The following is a 22,406-nucleotide window of genomic DNA, read 5'->3' on the forward strand; positions in this document are numbered from 1 at the left end:
CTGGGTGGGAGTGGCAGAGTCTTGGTATCTGTTCTCCCGGCCACAAAGCCACCCTGGCTCTCAAACAGCACAATCTGCCATTCACTGAAGTCTGGTTTGCCAGGAAGCCCAAGGATGGACTCCCCACCAGTACCATCAGGCTCAGGGAATTTGGCGAGCACCAGGCACCTCCGACTTCTGCCAGCTCATTGGCTTTGGGGAAGCCGCTGACCTACTCTCCGCTGAGTGGCTTTTGTGAACCTGGACTCCGGCCCGCCGCTCATCATTGATCAACCTTGGCCAAGCCAGCTGGCTCGTTCCTTTGCAGACAGCTTGCCTTAGGGAAGCTGGTTGGTGGCTCGACAACCTACTAAGCGAGAGAGACACGAAACTCCAGAACGATCTCTCAAGAAATACCCAGCCCTTGCTTTCACTGGAGGGAGACTTGGAAGTGTACAAAAACACTGTCTGATGCCTCCTCCGATAACACTGAGGTGACCAGAAAGGTAACTGACAAGTTAGGAATGGTGCCCAGGGGAAATGAAACCGTGAAGCTCTTCATTCAGCAGGCCTTATTCAAATGTGCATCAGAGAATTCCATTAAATTTAACCCAATGCCATAAACAACAGGGCCACGGGGATATATCTGGGCACTGGTGAAAAGGAATAAAAATATGTTGTCTGGAGGCTGGTGGGGAAAAAATTCCACATCCAACAGAGTCCTAAATGGCAGGGGCCTCCCCTCCCCGCTCCCTCACCACTTACCACACTGCCACTAGACTTCTGGTGCAAGAGCAAATGTTGAAGCAGGTTTTTTCCCCCTTGGGGCAAAACCCATTGGGGATTTTTAATAATCCAAGAGGAATAAAAATTGGTAGCGTAGTAGATAAATGCTGGCTCCCTATTTCAAATTCACAAATGGAAATGACAAATGAGGACAATCAAATAAATGATTAACTTTTAATAGTATTCCCATTAAAACACGAGGAAGGGAGCTAAAAGAACCGTTCCTTATAATTTCAATCTTTCTGTCCTCTCTCACACAAATGTGGCGAGCGAAGGCAGATTTATTCAGTTCAAATAATTCTCAGTGCTGCCTTTGCTAAGTTCACAGGAGAGAATCTATCCGCTTCATTTCTAATGTAATTGTCATTTTTGACAAATATATAAATATAAAACGGTTCCAGAGAACCAGATATCCATGGGGAATTTGTGATAGTCCAAAACTCACGTGGATTATATACAGAATCATAGACAAATCTTTAAAACATTAGTACTTCCATTTTTCTCATTTATAAGACAGATAAGATTGTAATATCCCAGAGGTCCACTCTGGCCACATCCTCCAAACAACTGAGGTGACTGACACTCAAAGTCAGTGAATCAGACTCACTCCTCTTTACAAAAGCAAAACTTCAAAGGAAATTTGTTCTGAACTTGGCTTTCTAAAAATTGGAGCCAGAGAGTAAAACTATGTCACAGAACAAAATGTTCCCCTCTGCTCTAATTGGGATTTAAATAAGATGTCATGCACTAACAGAAACAGAGAACTCTCAAATCGGGTTCCCAGGAACTGAACAGCTTGCGTGTAGCTGGTACTTTATTCACACAGTTTATAACTGACAAGTTATTCTAAAGTTTATGTTGCGATCTCAAGAATCTCAGAGTGCGAAGTCACATGAAAGTTCTTCTAGTCTAATCCCTACATGATCCTTGAAACTGTTCTCTGCATCAGCTCTCATACTGATGGGAAACTCACTGCCTTTTGACACAGTCCATTCTATTTCTGGAAAGTAAGTGAAGAACGCAAAGCAATCGAGTGAGCCCTAGTTTAAAAAAAAAAAAAAAAAGGTTTATTTAAGTAATCTTTTAAGAGCTCAGTATCTCATAATACCCATAGCTTCTGAAGAATCCCAAGCTAAATATACACTTGAATATTCCTACTGTATTAAACAAATACAGCACATAGGCAGAAGAGCTGGAATGCCTGACTCCATCATGCCTTGTGAGAACTCTGGCAAGTAACATAATCTCTGTAAGTTTTTCTTTCCTCTGTGAAATGGGGAAATACCCAACTCTGGAAGTCATTGTAAGGATTAACAACAACAAAAAAAATCCAACTAGAGCACAGAGTACATAGCCTACGGCATATTAAGCGCTCACCAGTAAGTGTTATTACTCTTACCCTCGAAATCTTGCTATTCATTTCAAGACTATCCAGGTTTCATACCAACAAAGCACAAGGAAAAAAAAAAAAAAAAAGCCACCATCTGGCAGTACAGCAACTGTACATGAAATAAGTTTTCATGGCACCTTAAGTATATTCCCAACGGCTTAATGTCAAGACAAAGCTCACGAAAAAGGTGCTCTTTGCTATTGCTTATAACTTGGGAGTTTTGTTTAATACTCTGCATTAATGAGGGAGCTTCTTAGGATAATATTACAACAGAGAGTGCAAGAAATACCAGTGAGGTCAATGCAGTTCTATTAACTGTCATCTAACACAGAAATATTTCCCTTGAATACCATTAAAGCTTTCTCTTTTTCTTTGTTCTGCTTTTTGAAGGCAGTAGGAACCCAAATTTCCCTACCAATAATTTCTGTTTTCGACTTGGCAGCATAATGATGTTAGACTTGGAGAAAAAAAAAAAAAAATTCACCTTGGCAATGTCTTCTTCAGAGGTTTTAACAAAAGATATTTCACTAGGATAAATTGCACTAAGCAGGTTCTTTAAGTAAGCAGAAACAAATCTGCTTGTTAATAAATGGCCTGAGTAGCTTTTATATTTTTTAAAGAAAATCTACCTGGAAAGTGCTACAGTCTTTAAAGAACATTTTATTAAAATAGAAGATATGAAACAGAAGGGTAATTAGACAAGTTAGTTGCTCTTTGCTGCTCCTGCTGATAGGGTAAACCCAGAAGACTCTCAGAGTTCCCACTGCCATATATAAATCAAGACACAAGCTGTGGTTGGGGGAAAACAGTTCTGGGATAATTTTTCTTTACATCCTGGGGGTTCCAGACAACTGATCAGAGAAATATAATGGCAGCTAAATGAATAAACATATAATCTGTGCTCGGTCTCATATTTATGTATATATGGACACACACATGATGCCTTCTCTAAACTAAAAAGTAGAAATAGGAAGGATATCCTATGGATTATGATGAGATAGATCAGAATAAACAGGATCTCTGGACAATGCATCCTCTACTGTGGAGGAATTCTCTATATTCTATCATTTTTCTCCTACCCAAACATTTCCTAAACACGAGGTCAGTCTTACTAATCTATGAGACAGAGCAAAAGATGAGAGCATTCCACTCTATAGAGACTGGCAACTCTTGATGGGTTTTAAATGATTTGGAAAGTCAAAGGATTTAAGTAGGGCATAGATGGCATGACCCTTTTAAGGTATGGATTGGCCCAAAAGTTCATTCGGGTTTTTTGTAACATCTTATGGAGAAACCCCAGAGAAGGTGATGGCACCCCACTCCAGTTCTCTTGCCTGGAAAATTCCATGGATGGAGGAGCCTGGTAGGCTGCAGTCCATGGGATCACTGAGAGTCGGACACGACTGAGTGACTTCTCTTTCACTTTTCACTTCCATGCATTGGAGAAGGAAATGGCAACCCACTCCAGCGTTCTTGCCTGGAGAATCCCAGGGACAGGGGAGCCTGGTGGGCTGCCGTCTATGGGGTCGCACAGAGTCGGATACGACTGAGGCGACTTGGCGGCGGCAGCATGGAGAAACCCAAATGAACTTTCTGACCCACCCAATACCAGAGAACCAAGAAATGAAAACAAAAGATTTCATTCTAGATTTTCAAACTTTTTCAGGCTAATTTCTTTCCCAGGGACCTATCTAGATACAGACAGTAACTCATCTTGACCAAAATGAATGGACCTGAATATATTGTTCCATACAATACAGTAACCTTGTCATTCTTCCCTCCACCACTCCTGATACACAACACCTTCTCCAACTCACTATATGCCCAATGTTCCAGCTGCTGAGTTATCTTGTAAAGACATTTCCTAGACGGATCCCCATAGTCATCTGCATTTTCAGTGACCTCATTAAACTCCAGGTGAAAAACCTGGTTTCCCCATTCAGAATCCTAAGGAAAAGTCCCTTCCTTATGAATGCCATTAATACCAGTATCTTGGGCACATATCCCTTGTTAAACCTATAAGTTCTGCTGTTTCCCGAGTGCCAGCACTGTTTCCCATCTTCTCTACCCTTAAATGAATCTTTCAGGTCACAGATGGCCTGCTCTGCTGAGATGCTGGGCAATCGACCCACAGCTGGAGAATGAAAGACCCTTGTTGGGCCAAGGCTGAAACATGCTATGATACAATTACAGGAGGGACCTGGGAATAGGACTTTCATCTCATACCCACTGATCTGCAATGGGACCTTGGGTAAGTTACTAAAACTCTGATCCTTGAGCTCCTCATCTGATTAATGAGAATCTGACATGCAGGGACCCACTTTTCCCAATGAGGTTTTAAGCTGATAATGAAACTGTAATATTCCATGCCCTTTCCACGCTGAGTAACATTTCAAATGCTGATTTCCAGCCACTGCTTTGACTTGATCCTGAACAAGAAGACTCACAGTTCTACCATATCATGTAAATTGTCTACCTGGCATCTTCATGGTATTACAGATTTTTTAAAAGTAGGGGATTATATGGAGCACCTCTATAACAGAAGCTTACTTTATAAAGGCAAATACAGTTACCAATTAAACACATAACTGTATCATTTGTTGTGTTTTAATGACTCATTTGTTTTTTTCTCCAGAGGAAGTATTTAGAAGGCACTTGAAAATTAATATATTAGTATTATGTTCCTATAGACATTGTATCATTTTTTCTTGTCCATGCCATGCAGCATGCAGGTTCTTAGTTATCCTTGAGCAGGAATCAAACCTATGACCCCTGCAATGGAAACATGGAGTCTTAAGCCCTGGACTACTAGGAAAGTTCTGACATTATATTATTTTTAACAAAACTCATAGAAGTTTGGAATAGAAGATATGAAAAAGAAACTAGCTTAACTGCTCCCCAGCATGTATGGAAATGAAGACAGAATTGAATGGACTGAAAATAACAATGCAAGGTAGTGGAAAAATCAGAATCAAAGGCAGAAACACAGTGTTTTGCCAGATATATGGGAGGAACTTAGTTAATATGGAGCTGTGCTAAAACTTATTTCTCTCCTCAGTTTTTTCCATGATGCTCTGATATCAAAATTACCTCAGGAAAATTTAATGTACCTAAGAGGTTAGTAGAATTCTTATATGTCTTCTTGCACACATTTAAAAATGTGTGTGTTCTGTCCATTTTCTTTGGTAGACAAAGGATTAAATTCTATATTTATAAATAAACAGGCTGAAATTGAGTCCTAGAGGTCATATACCTTGCCCCAGGTCCACGAGTATACAGAGCCGGGGCCTGACTCTAGGTTCACCTGACCATAAAGTTTGACCAGCAACGATAGCTAACATTGAACTGCTCCTGATTCTGGGCCACTTGCTAATCTGAGCACCTAACCTGCAGTATCTTACTGGATATTTGCAACAACTTTTATTTGCAATAATAAAAGTTTATTTGCAAACTTTTTATTTGCAAATATAATTATTGGCACTACCATTTTTCAGATGACAAAAGTGATGATTAGAAATGTTAAGTAAACTCTTTTTTTTCAGGGAAAAGCAAAAAGCATACTCTCTTGTCATGAAATAACCAAACCAGTCTGCCATGTTGCCTGGCTTCATCTGTACTGTGGCATGCAGGCTTGCTTAGCTGAGGAATATAACACTGTACACAAATGTGCATCTCTTGTTTTCACCTACGAGAGTCAAGGAAAAATACTTGAGTTGCCAAGGTGAAACCCATCACGCCAATAACGAACAAAAAGCCCTTCTTCAATCTTTGATCAGTGAATTCTATACCTAAATAAAATAATTATTGCTTTCATAAAATGTCTCTGTTTGCCACTGACAGAGGGAAAACTGAACCTGTATGTCCTGCAATACCTTTTAAATAACTAAGGGGGAGAGATCAAAATAAAAATAAATCTTGACCAGATTTATAGGTGCACCTTGATTAGTTCTTGTTTTCTCCTTCAAATAAACAATACCTGAAAAAAATGAAAAGGGAATGTTGAGACCAGATATCTTGTAATAGATGGGTTTTCCCTGACATACAGTATGGTATAATGCTGAAAAAAATAATCCTGGCCCATCATTCCTTAGCGGAACGTAGAACCTAGAAAAGAGAAGGGGATTTTTCAGGATGCAGAAATGGTGCAACTATTTGGATTCAAACAAGCTACTTCTGTTTTTTTTTTAACTGTACTTCTCACAGTTTTGCTTTATTGTTGAATTTTGTCGTTTTCTTCACATAACTGTTTCTTTGCTTCCATTGGTAACAATTTTTTGATTCAGAAATTCTAATATTAAAACCAAACATGTGGGACATCCTTGGTGGTCCAGTGGTTACGATTTCACCTTCCAATGCATGGGGTGCAGGTTCCATCCCTGGCTGGTGAGGTAAGATCCCACTCCATATGCTTCATAGCCAAAAAAAATCAAAACAAAACAATACTGTAACAGATTCAATGAAAAATTTTAAAATGGCCCACATCCAAAAACAAATCTTAAAAAAAAAAAAAAAAACAGAACTAAAAAAACAAAAAGACAAACATAGTTCATTTGGATAGGATTCTGGTACTAATGAGAAGCCACGTCTTATAAAGAATTTAATCCCATACAGTGTGAAGCAACTGAACTTGTTTACTGATTAAACCACTCCTTCGTCCCACATCATTAGTACAAATGCCAGTCAATAAAACCAAGGCTTATTATTTTTAAAAGAATGGAAGTTTCATTTTTCTATAAACCCCTTTTTTAATGAAAATGTCTTCATTTCCCTCAGGCAGCATTTTATCTAAGATGCACTTGGCTAGTTGAATAAAAATATCTGTTAAAGGAAAGAAGGTTCCCATCAAAGCTGTTGAAATCTGATTTCATTTCAGATTCTAGAACTAATGTTGTTTTTTGTTTAAATAGATTTTGTCTGTCAATTTCCAGACCCGCTGTGCCATCAGCCTGTATGGACTGCTGTGGTCAACACGGGGGTTGTAGAGGCAAATTTTATTATGGACTGGTAATTGAATTGAACAGGTTTACATTTGAATAGATTTACTACATCATGATCTCTGACATACTGCATGGGACTGAAATCCCTCTCCATCCATAAAGATATATTTAAGACAGTATCATTCTCTCCAGGCTGAGAAGGTAAGTCTTGAGGCAAGGAGATGGCCCAATATAATCGTGCATTTATATGCAGTATGTAATACAATATTTCACTGTATTTTTTAAGGACAAAAGAAAAAAGAGTATTCCATATTTACTCATAACCATCCCCTCTTTTCTCTTTGGGGGAGGGGGCTTAGAGATATTTTTCCACCAAAGTGCACACAAGGAAGTAAAGGAAAATAAATTATTTTTTGAGTATATCAGCAATAGCAGCAATTCCCTTGAAAACAGTCCCTCTAAAGGCTTGATAACAGCAACTGAAGAGGTGTGAATTATAGATAAGCACCCATCCCATTTACTTTCACCAACAATGTTTAATTAAACACAGTTCACACCTCTTCAGTCACTCTAACCACCCTTCAAGATTGCGCCTGCCTGAAAACACCATGGGGAAAATTACTTAAGGGAAAATATGTTTTCTACTTCTTCCTTAAACCTGGAAGGACAAATAGGTGAGTACACTGTAGCAGTAAAATCAAACTAATGAAAAAAAATTCTATCTATTGGACATGGAGGCATATCACGATGTACTTTAGTTTTTGAAAAAACAATCCAAATTGAGGAGACACCCATTCAGCGAGAGGGGTGTGGGTTTAATCCCTGGTCGGGAAACTAAGGTCCCACATGCCACGTGGTATGGCCAAAAAGTTTTTTTTAAGTGCTAATTGATACATTACTTTTACAACAGTTTTAAAACACTGATTTGCTTTTGAAAAATAGAGGTTCCTCAACTCCAAACTCAAAAGTTAAGCCTTTTTGAATAAGCATACGTCTCTATAGCTCAACTAGGGGCTTTCCAGATCATAAAGAACCTGCCTCCCAAGGCTGGAGACATAAGAGACATGGGCTTGATCCCTGGATCAGGAAGGTCCCCTGGAGCAGAGCATGGCAACCCACTCCAATATTCTTGCCCGGAGAATCCCATGGACAGAAGAGCCTGGCTGCTACAGTCTACACGGATGCAAAGAGTCAGACACAACTGACATGAATGTGTGCACAGCTCAATTAACTGGCAACATAAAGATAACAAAGACCAAAAGTGACTATCAATCAATCACTTGTGACACTCTGAAATATGTTTTGTCTGGTACTCTGTTACTGGGTTTAAAGGCAATCACTAAGATAAGGTTTTCCACCACAACAACGTCAGCTATCGCCGCTGTTCTAACTCAGAGGAAAACTCTTTGTCCTATGAGTTGGGTTGTTACTGTTAGATTATGTTTTCCTTTGTTAAAATTGCTGTCCTTTTGGCATTTTTCACATAAGCTTCCTCTAGCAACACCATCCATCATTCTCACTGTTGCATCTCTGGAGCCTAGAATAGTGCCTGGCATATGAGAGCAACTTACTAAATATTTAGGAAATGGATTATAAATGTAAGACATGGTCACTGTGGAAAACTCCTAACAGTGCCAAAGGCTATAGAGCAAAAACAAAAGCATTTCTCATCCTTAATTTTATTCACCAGTATAACACTGTTACCAATCTTTGGGCTTTCTTCCATTTTCCATACACGCATCACCAGTGTGTGCATACTAATATAAATTATCAAAATATAAATTTGTATAAAATTTAAATAGGCATATTTTATATAAAATATATATAATCATTCTAATAGGTAATTTGTTTTCTTATTTTATTACTGAATAGTTGATTTACAATGTGTTAATTTCAGGTGTACAGCACAGTGATCCCATTATATGTATTTATATATATACATATCTTTTTCAGGCTCTTTTCCATTATATGCTATTATGAGATATGATTATAGTTCCCTGTGCTACAGTTCCCTGTCCTTGCTGTTTATCTATTTTATATATAGTAGTATATATCCGTTAATCCCAAACTTCTAATTTATCCCACCCCGCCTTGATTTTCCCTTTGGTAATCATAGATTTCTATGATTGTGAGTCTGTTTCTGTTTTGTAAAAAGTTTATGTTTGCATCATTTTTTTTCTAGATTCCACATATATATGTGATATCCTATGATATTTGTCTTTCTCTGATTTACTTCACTTAGTGTGACAATAATCTCTAGGTCCATCCATGTGGCTGCAGGCAATTTGCTTTCTATTTTATTTTTGGCAAAATATCTTCTTTCTTTTTCCATAAGGCTTTAAGGATAAAGTTACACACTTGTCTGTTTACAATTTTTCTTCAAGTTGTTCTTAGTTAAGGGAGAAGTTAGTTCTTAGTGAACAAGAGAAAAACAGAGTGAATTCCATGTACCCAAATATTGTCTGATCTACTCATCTTCCAATGATATTGTTCACAGAAAAAAACTTGGAAGAAAAAGCCAGGAAAAATTATGAGATCTGTTGATGCCATAGCTAACTGAAGCTCTGGTTCATTCATGGGAAATAAACACTTGGATCTACTTGGATTTAAAAGTGAAAAAAAATAGGTGATCTCCAGTAACAACAAATCATACAAATTCATAAGGCTGACCCCAGGAATAAGACAGTCTATGACTCAATAAAAACAACACATTTAAATATTTAATTTACCTCATTTTCTTTCAAACTTCAATCACTGTATTTTAATTTTGTTACTGTATAAAATTATCAGTTATTGTAAACATTGGCAAATTTTCTGAAGAGAAAGAAACAGTAAAATCTAAATGTAGTATGTAAAATTCACATCTACAAAAGCACATACGTATATGCAAATACATTCAAAATAAACCAAAAATTAAACTGAGGTTTCCCACAGAAAAGAACAATTTTTCTCTGTCTCTAAGCTTCACTAGACATACTTGAAACATACAAAGATTTCAGGACCTTTAGTATGAGTGAGGGACTTGAATGAATTCTAGAATCTATTTGGGTTCAGCTCCTGTCTCTATGGCTTGTTTGGTGTGTGTACTCAGGCAATTTGTTTAGCACAAAATACATCTTCACTGTTACTGTTTTGTGTTTGTTGCTATTATCCCCAACTGAAAGCAACAATTTTAATAGAACTGTTATAAAGTCTTTATAGTAGAAAATAGTCCCAAAGATAAGATTAGAAAAGAAAAACAAATGCTTTACATCTAAGATTAATTTTTAAGAAAGAAAGACAAAGGTAAACATATGAAATGAAATGATGGATATGTTAATTAGCTTGATTATGGTGATTATTCCACTGTACATATATATATAATGAAATACAAATCATATGCTTTAAATATATACAACTTTTATGAATGACACCTCAGTAAAGATGAGGGGCTCTCGCTGTATATGTAGTACTGAGAAGAAAGCAAAAAGACAATGACTAAGTAGCCTCTTAGCTGCTCTTCACCCTCCGCTTTCTGCAAGTTGCAAAGATGAAAAGAACCCACACTGCCAACATACCTGTGGGTTTAGCTGCACATCAGACGTGTCCTACCTTGTCCCTCCCTGTCGATGTCAAGCAGGCATGAGGGATCAAGAGCTCAGGCGTACAGAAGGAGCATTCTGCCACCAGATTCAGGGTACTTACTGTGACCCCAGCATTTCCCGGTTTCTCTAACATTTTTGAAATTCCCTGTACATCCCCTCCTCCCATCCCCAACCCAAAGCACAAGGCCACTAGCACCCAGCCTTACCTTCTTTCAGCATGCCCACTTTTAAACACTTCATGAAGCGGCAAGCCTGGCAGGATTTACGTCTGCGCTTCGTGATTTCACATTCATTCGTGGCAGGGCAGCTATATTCTATATTACCTAAAACACAGAGTGTGAAGAAAAGAAGCTGTTAGGTTTGCAAGACCCAGGCAATCTGAGCATCCCCCTGATAACGTCAACTCTGCTACTTCTGCCCTCTTCCCTCAAATAAATGTCAACAGGAATCATGAGGGTGTCGCAAATATCATGAAGCCAGATGCTCAGCTACGACCACTGAAGATGCACTGAATGATGAGTAGCTACAGAGGAGATATACAGTGAAGTTCTTCAAAAAACTGAGCTTAAAATTGCCTTTAAAACATTATGCTTCTTCCATTCAAGCAAAGCAGCAGTCTCCCAGAATCCTGGAATCAAAAAGAAATTTCCCAGCAGATTATTTCCATAAAAAACACAAACATCAAAACCATATAACTACACCATCCATCCTGGCTTTCTTTTGGCTACTAATCATCTGATGCATCAGGCTTCCTGTCCTTCTGACACGGAACAGTATAAATCTCACTGTGAAATGATCAGCAGGCTAATTTGGAACTGCGCAGTAAGCTCCTTGAGGGCAGGGACTAAAGTTACATAGTTCTCACTTCATCACTTACCAGAGCTTTACAATACAATTTTACTCTTTGGAAAATGTCTACTGATGATGGATGATCACCATCATGACCATCATCATTACCATTATCACCATCACCATCATCATCATGTTTATTACATTACTTGCATAACTAATCCCAAACACTCAAACTGCATGGAAGTGTTAGATACAAAAATAAACAGCTATGACATAATACTTTTAATATGACGGTCTACATCATTTACATTAGTAACAATACATGTGAAATGATAAGGATGTCATCAGAAGAAGATCCAAACTCTAACTTGAAATCTTTCAATTAGGGCCAATGACAGGGTGTGGGAAACGCTCTGGGGCTGCCTGCAGCTTTGTAGAGAAGCTGCCTTTAAAATAAAGCCTCTTTCCCCTATCAACTCTGTCACATAGAGCTGGAAGGTCCTTCGTTACTTCCTAACCCTTTCCCCTTGTGATTAAGTGCATTAGTATCTCTAATGAAAATGCATTCTGTTTATTGCCCTCTTGGGAAGGGGGAGGTCATCACACCAAATGCATAAATTGTCATCAGAGACAGTCCGAGCATAATTGCAATTTTGCTGCTCCATGTTTGCAATACTCAGGGTCCATCCAAGTCCCCTGAAACATGCACAGATTCTAGTAATTAGCATAGAGTCTGCCTGGGACCACAGCATTGATGAAATATTTCAGAGTTAATCACACTTTGTAAACACTGATTTATATTGACTACCTTTCTCCAGACTGATGTCTCCTCATTAAATATCACATTAGTGGATTGCAGGATTGTAGAAAGACTCAACTACTCAGCAACTGCTAATTCAACAGGAAGTAATACCTAACCACTTTTAAGTACGGAAACCTGGTTAAGGATGCATGACTTCAAAAAAAAAAGGAAAAAAGCCTGTACATTATAACTTGAGATGAGCCTATCAAAACTGACTAAATTAGCATTCTAATTCAGGGCATTTATAATAATAAAAGCAACTACTTTTTAACATAATAGGTTAAATATTAAGAGCAATATTAATTGTATCAACAGAAGCACAACACCACCACCTTCCTCAGAGAAATTACGGTGTTACTGTATTACACTCACAGAAAACCAAGGATAAGTCAAAGGAACCAGATTGGCTGGGTCATGGCTGAGAATAAAAGGATTTAGAATCTTAACTTTAAATGAATCATTTTTCACTGTGAGATTCGCTGAAAATTTATTTTGCATCAAGAGTGTTGCTAGTCATTTTCTAGGGGTTAATTAATATTCTACTACCAGATCTGTGCATTCTACATGGGTCTGTGTGTGTGTGTGTGTGTGTGTGTGTGCGCGCGCACCTGCTCTCAGTAGTGTCCAACTCTTTGCATCCCCATGGACTGTAGCCCACCAGGCTGCTCTGTCCATGGAATTTTCCAGGCAAGAATACAGGAGTGGGTTGCCATTCCTCCTCCTGGGGATCTTCCCCGTTGGCAGGCAGCTTCTTTACCACTAGCGCCACCTGGGAAACCCATTCTGCATGGTGCTCCTTGTACTTATTTAAAAAGAAACCCAAGCCTCTGCTTTCTTAGGAAGAGCCAAATAATAACTAGCTAGAAAGGGGGAAAAAATGCTTTCCAAACAGCATTTCTTCCCTTTTTTGTTCCAGAGAAGTCAATATGAATTTTTGTTCACTTTCCAGTATCAAGGCATGACCCCACACCACAGCCCCGCTTTTAACCCACTACTGTTAACTTCTACTGAAATGCCTCATCACACACACACACAAAAAATAATCATATTTCCTTTCAAACCAGTTCCTCTTCCTCTTTGAAAATTACATTCTCATCCCTTGCAACAAGGCCTTTCTGACAGGCCCCTAAGTCAGGCCTGTGTGAGCTCACACCTGGACAATTGCAGTTACCTTCTCGGGCACTTTGCCTCTGTCCTGTCCCCCTCTAATCCACACTGCATACCACGATCATATTCCTCTGCCTATGATGGCTTTGATCATGTCATTAACCCAACTAAAAAAAAAAAAAAAATCAATAAGTTCCTATGGCCTCCGGAATAAATATAAAATATTCATCTAGCCAACAAAATCTCTGCTCCCATCTCACTCTCATCTACTTTTCCAGCAACATTACAATGATTACCTTACATGAACTTCCTGATGCACCAATTTGATTTATTCCATTTTTGCTGTGTCCTTCAGGCTTCCCTCTGAGGATGAGCTATCTTTGCCCCTCTTTCCTTCTTAAAATTACTTCCAAGGCTCAGCATTCAACTCACAGTCCATTCCAAGCTTTCATGGAATCTTCAGACCACCCTAGCAGAAAATGATTTCCAGGTTCTCCTACCTTTGTGGGTACTCTCATCACATAATGTGCCAGATTTTTTTTTTTTTTTCACTTTGTCATGTGCATATTACCCATTAGATCATAAGATCCTGGAGAGTATTACTTATGAAGAATAGAAATACTCCACCAGAAAGTAGTATATAAGTAAAATAACACATTTTAAATTATTTTTTGGTGCCTCAGGGTCACTTTGATGAACATTAAATACGATGCTGTCACATGGGTTCACAAGGTCAAGTGAGCTGGGTCGCCCATTAAGAAACAATATGAAGAAATTAGGAAAATCATTCCACAAATGTTTTAAAAAAAGTAAAAATCTAGTTAATTTTTCAAAACCTTCAAGAAATACCTTTGACAAAAATGGAAATCCATGGCAAAACCACGGGAGCTGCTATCAAGGGGAAAATAAGAAAAATACAAAGGCTTCTGGAGAGTTAATTGTGAAAAAAGAAGAAAAAAAAAAACCTGTAAGAAGTTTTAAAGGAAATAAAAGTGCATCTTGATATAAATAAGAATAAAAGTAGTATAAAAATACAGATAGATGGCACTAAATGAGTTACTGGGGCTTCCCAGCTGGCGCAGTGGTAAAGAATCTGCCTGCCAATGAGGGAGACTCAAGAGATGTGGGTTCAATCCCTGGGTCTGGAAGATCCCCTGGAGTAGGAGGTGGCAACCCACTCCAGTATTCTTGCCTAGAAATTTCCATGGACAGAGGAGCCTGGTGGGTTACAGTCCCTAGGACTGCAAAGAGTCGGGCAGGACTGAGCAACGGAGCATATACATAAATGGGTTATCTAATGCTTATCTCATTATAACACAATTATTTACAGGAAACATTCAAGGATGATTCAATAATACCAACAAAATTTATGGATAACCCTTCTCTCTGAATGACTGTCTAAAGATTTTTAAGATTTCTTCAGAAACAGAAGGGGAATTTTCACATTCTCCACATGAGAGTTTAGATCACATATAAGGAAGAATTCCAGTTTCGTTTCCAACTACTACATTCTATAATTCTTCAGTGACAAAGAGAAACGTTTTAAAGGCAGACGAGTTTTTCATAGGGCCTTAGGATGAGTTCTTCAGGGGAAAGAGTCCTGTCTCATTTATGGCTGAATCCTCACTGCATATAAATGAGCCAACCTTCATGAACCTGTGCAGGGCTGGAAAAGAAAGAGAAAATTCCTACCTCTTAAGGAATCTAGGACCTTACAAAGAAGACAAAGATAAAGATTTGTATGTCAACAAATCACAACACAACTGAGTGTGATGGTTCTAGCTTCAAGTCAGCCCCAGATGCCCGTGTACACACAAACATCCCCACAAGCAGAAATCATGCTTCAGAGACTCAGTGAATTCCTCACATGGGAGCAAATTATTGAAATGTGCTGTCACAAATGAATAAATGACAACATGGGGGTAAAGAAATCTTCCCAAAGCTATAGGAAAGGCGGCACTCTTATAAAAATTTCACTGTGAATGCAAAGAAAATACACGGGTCACAAGTGTTTTCATACATGATACATTTCCAGCTAAGTATATAGACATGGTTTACAATGAATCTGGTATCCTTCAGCCAAATGTTCTGTTTCGCTGTATTTGTCTTGACATACATGGATGATAACCTTGATTTCACTAAGTAACACTGGTTTTTTGTCTTGAAAAACAAATCAACATCGTTCTAAAGAACTTCTTTGCTGGAGGAAAACTTCTCTAATTTCCAAGCCCTCCCATTGAGTCCCTTAGTTCATTGTTGTTGGCTGTGATCACCCACCCAAAGGTCTTTGATCCATGTCAGAGTCTACAAAGATTCTGCCCTTGAAAAACCTTCCCTGGTAGCTTTTGTATTCAATGAAGAAAGCATTTTATGCTAAAAACATGCTCCATCCCCCTCCCCAAGCACCTGGGCAACACTGTTTTACATCTATTTTGGTAACGGCTCAAACACACTACTCCCAAGAGACCCTATGATCTCGATGGGGTACTTGTTTTCCTTCGATTCACGAAGAGTAGAAATGAGACAAAAGTATTTCCAGTAGTAACTGCAGGCCCCTGGAACGTTAACACCAGACAGTGATTCAGGGGGGTGCAGAAGCTACTGCTCACATTCTCAAATTCTCCTTTCAAACACGGAGGTTTCCTGGATTAGAGCTTGCCATTTTCCGGGCCACACTTGTTCCATGGTACCACCAGGGACCACACTGGGCAGCCATGCATGACACGATTGGAATTTTCCCAGTTTTGTCAATGGCTTCGGAGCCAATCAGGTCCGTGTGGACGCTCTGGGTTTTGAAACCAGGCTGGCACGAATGATAGAGCAATTTATAATATCTCCTGGCGGCTTTTCAGAAGGTCCTGGGCTCTGATGACTTATTTCAGAGTCTTTTGTACAATTAGTTTGCAGGCAATATAATCTTCTCACTTACTGCTTAATAGAATCTTGCAGCAAGCTGGCGGATAGAATAACAGGGTGTATGTAAAACTCCAGCCTGGAGTGCCAGTGGATAATTTGTATATTCCTTTCAGTCACTTAATGGACTTTTACAGTTTGGCAGTGAAAGGGCTGAATGATGTGAATTAGCATGGCATCTCAAAATAAAAATATATGTCAAATCTTTACTTCCGACTCACATCTCTCGCACACAGTAATGCAGCATTGGGCTTCATGGAGTTCCCAAGAGCTGTCCTCTTTTTCATATGTACAGACATCATCATTGTAAAGCCAATTTGAAAGCATCTGTATATTTCCTCCAATTGTTTTAATTTTATTAACAGAACCAAATGGCTTGAGATGACCCACAGGGCACTCCAAGTGGGGTTTATCCAATTGTTTTCCAACATTAAGTGATTTAAAAATAATGGGATTTGCCTCAGTACACAATTACAGAGCATTAAAAACATGCAGGCAATAATCTGTAGTATTTTTGTTTTAAGTGCCCAAAAGCAGAAAAAAGGAAAGAAAATCCTCTCTAGTGTACGGTAGTAAAGGGTTTCCATACAGCTTCCCTTTCTTTTCCTTTCTCATGTTTAAAGCTCCTTTGTTTCTAACTCCTTTCTCCTCATTCTACTTGAAATAGAAAATATTATTATTATAGCTATAGCTTGTATTGTATAATGTGGGATAATAATTCATTACATACTTGTGGCCAAAAAAAAAAAGTCATAATTCCATCAATGTATATTAAATAAAGGGTGTTATTTTATTTTCAAAGAATGCACCCAAAGTTAGACTTCAAAATAAGTTACTTTGTTCCCAGAAGACTGCTCTGAATACTTTTCAAAACTTCCTTTAAAACTGCCACAAGAGTCACTTCAAAGCTATAAGCTGGAGACAAAGGAGCTATCAAACGGTACTTTGCTCATATTCACCCAAAACATTTGACTGGCCTCTTTATCACAAGCCATGACGCTAAATGATGGATGTCCATTACTAAATGTTAAATCTCCCCTCGAAAGTCAAAGACCTGTCATCACTGAAGATATTTCAAGAATCTGCCTCAAGTCTCAGTGAGGATGCCCGCCTCAGACAAAGACAAGGAACGTCAGCGCCAGCCTACCTAGGGGACCCCACCCATCTGCGAGGTATGAGATGTGGCAGACAGTGGAGAGAGAGGGCAGGATCACACCTGGTTAACAGTCACATCCAGCCCTTAGCAAAACAGTTCCATACACAGGGTTATGCCAGAGTCTCACATCCTTTGCCTTCTTGCTCCCCTCTAAGCCTCTACAAAGTGAGGTGGGAGATGGGCAGGTCTAGAAAAGATATTTGATGCTTTAAGGTTCTACAGGATTAAATTCTGATCATCACAAATGTCATTCACAAGAGCCATAATAGTATGTGGGCACAAATGACTGCCTTTTCAGAGGGAAGCTCAGGCCCCAAATGGGAAAAGATGATGCTTTGCCTTTAAGGGAAAAGATCAAGAAAAACCCACAAGCAGACAGGTTTATCTTATTTTCTGGTCATGCCACTCGACTTATGGGACCTTAGTGCCCTGACCAGGAATTGAACCTGGATCCCCACAGTGAAAGCTTGGAGTCCTAACCTCTGGACTACCAGGGAATTCCCCAAGCAGGAAGGTTTATGAACCTCAGATACTGGAGACTAAACCACAACTCTGGTTTCACCCTCCAGCAATCCGTGTTGGGAAGACCACTGAGCCTGTTATACAATGGCCAGAAATGTACGTGTATATAACCACAAGATTACAATTCCCATTGCATTCAATGAAAAATGGTTTAGTGGGAAAACAATGCTGTTAAATGGGGAGATTATTTAGCCCTGCCTTTTTTCCAATTTAAACAAGAGATACCCAGCCTCCGTTTCCCCCAAACTTGTAAACATGCCCATTCCTTTAGTGCTCTACCTGCACAGCAGTTAACACTGGGCAATGCGCATGTTCGTATCAAGAAGATGGGTACAGGTCTTATATGCCCACTGAATAGCCATCCTGTGCACACTGCCTTGCACATGGGGCAGGAAAGCATCTGAGTGAGGGAAGAAGGAGAAAGGAAAGCTCTGTCCTTTTTGAGTTGTGTGAACTTGAACTGATCACTTTACCTTCATTACTCTCAGTTTGCTAAAGTACAAAAGAGGAATAATCATATCTGCTTTGTAACATCGTAAGCATTACATGAAATATACATACTAAAATCATAGAGATCTGCTCTCCCTTCTGAGAAGAAAGGGAAGAGACACTTTAAGAGTCCATGAATTCTGTACCATTTTCACTCAGAGACCTAACTCTGGAATTTGGGAACAGTATAAAAACAACCTTCCACAGATTTATGCAAGACTGGGAGAATGAATACACCATTCACCCAGAGAACTGGAAAGAGGATTTTGTCTTGTCAATGACTCCTGTGTACATAGCTTTATTTTACAGATACCAGGAGGAAAGGAAGAGTGCAATGATTCAGGTCATTTATTAAAGCATCAAATTGTCTATTAAGTGAATTTCCAAGATGCCAACCACCACTTCTCCTAAACATTTCCTGTCACTTTCCTGGAGCTCATAAAATGCCCATCACTGGATGTAATCTGATTATAATTGAGGGCAAAACAATTGCAAAGCTCTTCAAAATCTCACCCAGCCTTATCTCTGGCCACAATCTCTGGCCAATCCCTACCCCTAGCCCAAACCCACCCCGTTGTCTACCACCTAGGCTGAATTCCTCCCAGTTCCTAGAAAGCAGCATTGTCTTTCCCACTGGTTCCAGATGTGCTTCTTGTATTATTTTTTCAACAAAGATCTCCCAAGGGCCCACAAGACTGGCGTCCAGCAGTCCTTATGGGTGTGAATAGTTCATCTCCCACTTATCTTCAAGCGAACGTTTCTCTTTGTATTCAATACACTTTATTACAAGTGTCTAGTGAATTGTCCACCTCCTGTCCCAACCATACAACTGTCCATTCCTTGAGGGCAGAGACTTACTCCTCTGGGTCCCCAGTGGAACGTTTTATTATCTATCAACTTGATTTTTCCTGATGCTCTCTCTCATTCCTTCATCTAATGCTTAGCTCCAAATTATTCATAAAAATAAACCAAGTACAGTTAATTAGACAGAATACAACTGATAACAAGCCACCAGTAATATATCATTCGGCATAAAGCAACACAGATTTCTAGGCTATTGGATTTTGTACAAATCCTAAAGTCCAGTGGGTTCAGGCTCTTGGTTTTCTGTAAACCAGAGAAAGGTAAATGTGTACTCACTTGTTTATGATCACTCAACCCTCTTTACAAAGATAGTGAAAGTCGCTCAGTCGTGTCCGACCCTTTGTGACCCATGAATTACACAGTTCATAGAATTCTCCAGGCCAGAATACTGGAGTGGGTAGCCTTCCCCTTCTCCAGGGATCTTCCCAATCCAGGGATCGAACCCAGGTCTCCCACACTGCAGGATTCTTTACCAGCTGAGCCACCAGGGAAGCCCAAGAATACTGGAATGAGTAGCCTATCCCTTCTCCAGAGGATCTTCCCAACCCAGGAATCGAACCAGGGTCTCCTGCATTGCAGGCAGATTCTTTACCAGCTGAGCTACCAGGGAAAGGGCTAGTTAATTGCAGGAAAAAGACCAAACCTCAAATTCCTGATATCCAGTCCAATGTTCTTTCAATGCACCTGTTAAAACTCACATACAAATAAATGGTAAGAGTGCTGAGAACTCTTCCATGTTCTTTGTTACATCTATGAACCCCCCTTTCGCAGATGAGAGAATTAAGACAGAAAGAAGAGCTAACATGCCCAGAAACACATAGCTACCAAGGGCCAGAGCCACAATTAAAACTCAGGCACTCTGGATCCAGCATCTCTCCTCTTCACTGTGATGTTATGTTGCCTGACTTTAATCCTTAAAAGACATGAATTGAGCGTCATGATTGAGTGTTGCTTAGAACAGAAATGAAAAACAAAATTCTTATCTTCGAAGAGACTGTTTTGTGTGGCTGTTGTTGTTGCTATTGTTGCTGGTGAAAGGAAATTTTGATGCCTCCTGGGAGCAGGAGGATAGGGTGGATCTTGGCATCATCTTGCTATTGTCAGACTTGTGGTACGTGGGCAGCTGTGGAGAGGATACGGTTGCTTTTGGAGAATGGAATCTCTCAACACCTCAGAAAGAAATCCCTCAACTCATCTCTGTACCACTATGGTTTGTGACCAGTTTAAGTCCAGGGAAACCAAACAAACCATGTCACCAAAGCAACAGGTGTCAGATTGCAAACACGCATTTTCAAGATCCCCAAATCATGGGGATTGCTCATGATAGAAAAGAAACTGTCCTCCATAATCAGCAGGGTGTGCTCTGAAATGCATCTAAAGGGGAATAACAGTGTACAGTCAAAAAGACTGACTGATGAAAAGGATGGTGAATACAAATATCTCTCATCAAAGGTATGCAGAAATTTAATGTTTTTAGCTTTGATATGACATCTTTTTGCAAAGGGCAACTGTTCTTTTGCAGTGCAGAGAACATCCCCTATGTGACATGTGCCTATTGCATCTCTGTCTTTACACTCCTATGGTATGGGGATCGTGTCACAGAGTCTTCATAAAAGAGCTCAAAAACGACCAGTGCCACCAGAAAAGTGTTAGATCTGAGTTAAGCATAATTCCCCAAAATGGTGGCATTCGGTATCCAACCCCAACTTTCATGTGATCTTGCTCCACCCACCTACAAATTTTAAACAACCTTGATATGAGTCTGCCTGTGTCTCCTTTAAAACATACAACTAAAAACAAACAAACAAAAAGCCAAACAACAGTTTGCTAACAAAATACTCTTGGCGAATGGAAGAAATGCTAATTAAGTCTAATGCATCCACTCTATTTGGATAGAGTTTCCATGTGTACATTTTGCAGTGGTGGTTACATAATGGTACAGAAAGTCCATATGTCAAGTGTGGAGGACCATATCCTATGTGACAAAAACAAATGACTCAAACAGGAATTTGACTTCATACCAATCTCGAGATCTTCCTCCTACCTTAAACAAGTAAAAGCAAGCATGTGAGTGTTAGTCACTCAGTAGTATCCAACTCTATGCCACCCCATGGACTGTAGCCTACCAGGCAAAATTACTGGAGTGGGTAGCCATTTCCTTCTCCAGGAGATCTTCCTCACTCAGGAATTGAACCTGGGTCTCCTGCATTGCAGGCAAATTCCCAAAGCAAGCGTATCACTTCCTAATACTGTCCCTAAGGGCTTTTTTCTCAAATGCTATCAGTGTACCCAGAACTCACAAGAGACACTGGAATTAGATTCTTCCTCCCAGATCAAGTTCACATATTCAGCAAGTATATACCTACGTTCTCCAGAGCGGATATGGATCTGGGGTCATCCTGCTTGACACAAGTGATGGAAACTGATCTAAATTTAAACTGTAGTGATTCCAAGCTAAGACATTAGAGTCAAACAGGTTCAAATTCCAATTCTATCATTTCCTGTCTGAGTTGGGGAAAACTTTTAAATCTGAAGTTACTGTCTTTGTAAACGAAGTGGTCATGGGACCTAGCAACAGAGACCTTAAGGGACTGCTGTGAAAATCAAATGAGATCATGTATTTTGAATGGACCAAGCAGAAGGCCTGACACAGAGTAAACCTCGATTATCAACCATCATAACAACAGTGTAATGATGCTCAGGAGAGGGACTAAGATGCAGGAAAAGGGCTAAGGGGGACTTGAGAAGAACCCAGGTGCTGGTCCTTAGCACAGAAATGAGGAGATCCCATCACTTCATGGCAAATGGATGGAGAAACAATGGAAACACTGACAGACTTTATTTTCTTGGGCTCCAAAATCACCGCAGATGGTGACTGCAGCCATGAAATTAAAAGATGCTTGCTCCCTGGAAGAAAAGCGTAGACCAACCTAGACAGCATATTAAAAAGCAGAGACATTCCTTTGCCAACAAAGGTCGGTCTAGTCAAGGCTATGATTTTTCCAGTAGTCATGTATGGATGTAAGAGTTGGATTATAAAGAAAGCTGAGCACTGAAGAACTGATGCGTTTGAACTGTGGTGTTG

At 39.5% G+C, this 22,406-nt stretch overlaps 1 protein-coding gene across 6 annotated transcripts in view; it reads right to left on the bottom strand.

Annotated features, from left to right (window-relative positions):
- ESRRG (estrogen related receptor gamma) overlaps positions 1 to 22,406 on the bottom strand; it is a 695,806-nt gene that overhangs the window by 158,672 nt on the left and 514,728 nt on the right. For all 6 annotated transcript variants that reach the window (XM_061382197.1, XM_061382199.1, XM_061382198.1 and 3 more), the window contains one exon: positions 10,883 to 10,999. In XM_061382197.1, coding sequence (XP_061238181.1) covers positions 10,883 to 10,999 — 117 coding nt within the window. The remainder of the gene's footprint in view (positions 1 to 10,882; positions 11,000 to 22,406) is intronic.

The sequence above is a fragment of the Bos javanicus genome, chromosome 16 (assembly GCF_032452875.1).
Source record: "Bos javanicus breed banteng chromosome 16, ARS-OSU_banteng_1.0, whole genome shotgun sequence".
NCBI classification, from domain to species: domain Eukaryota; kingdom Metazoa; phylum Chordata; class Mammalia; order Artiodactyla; family Bovidae; genus Bos; species Bos javanicus.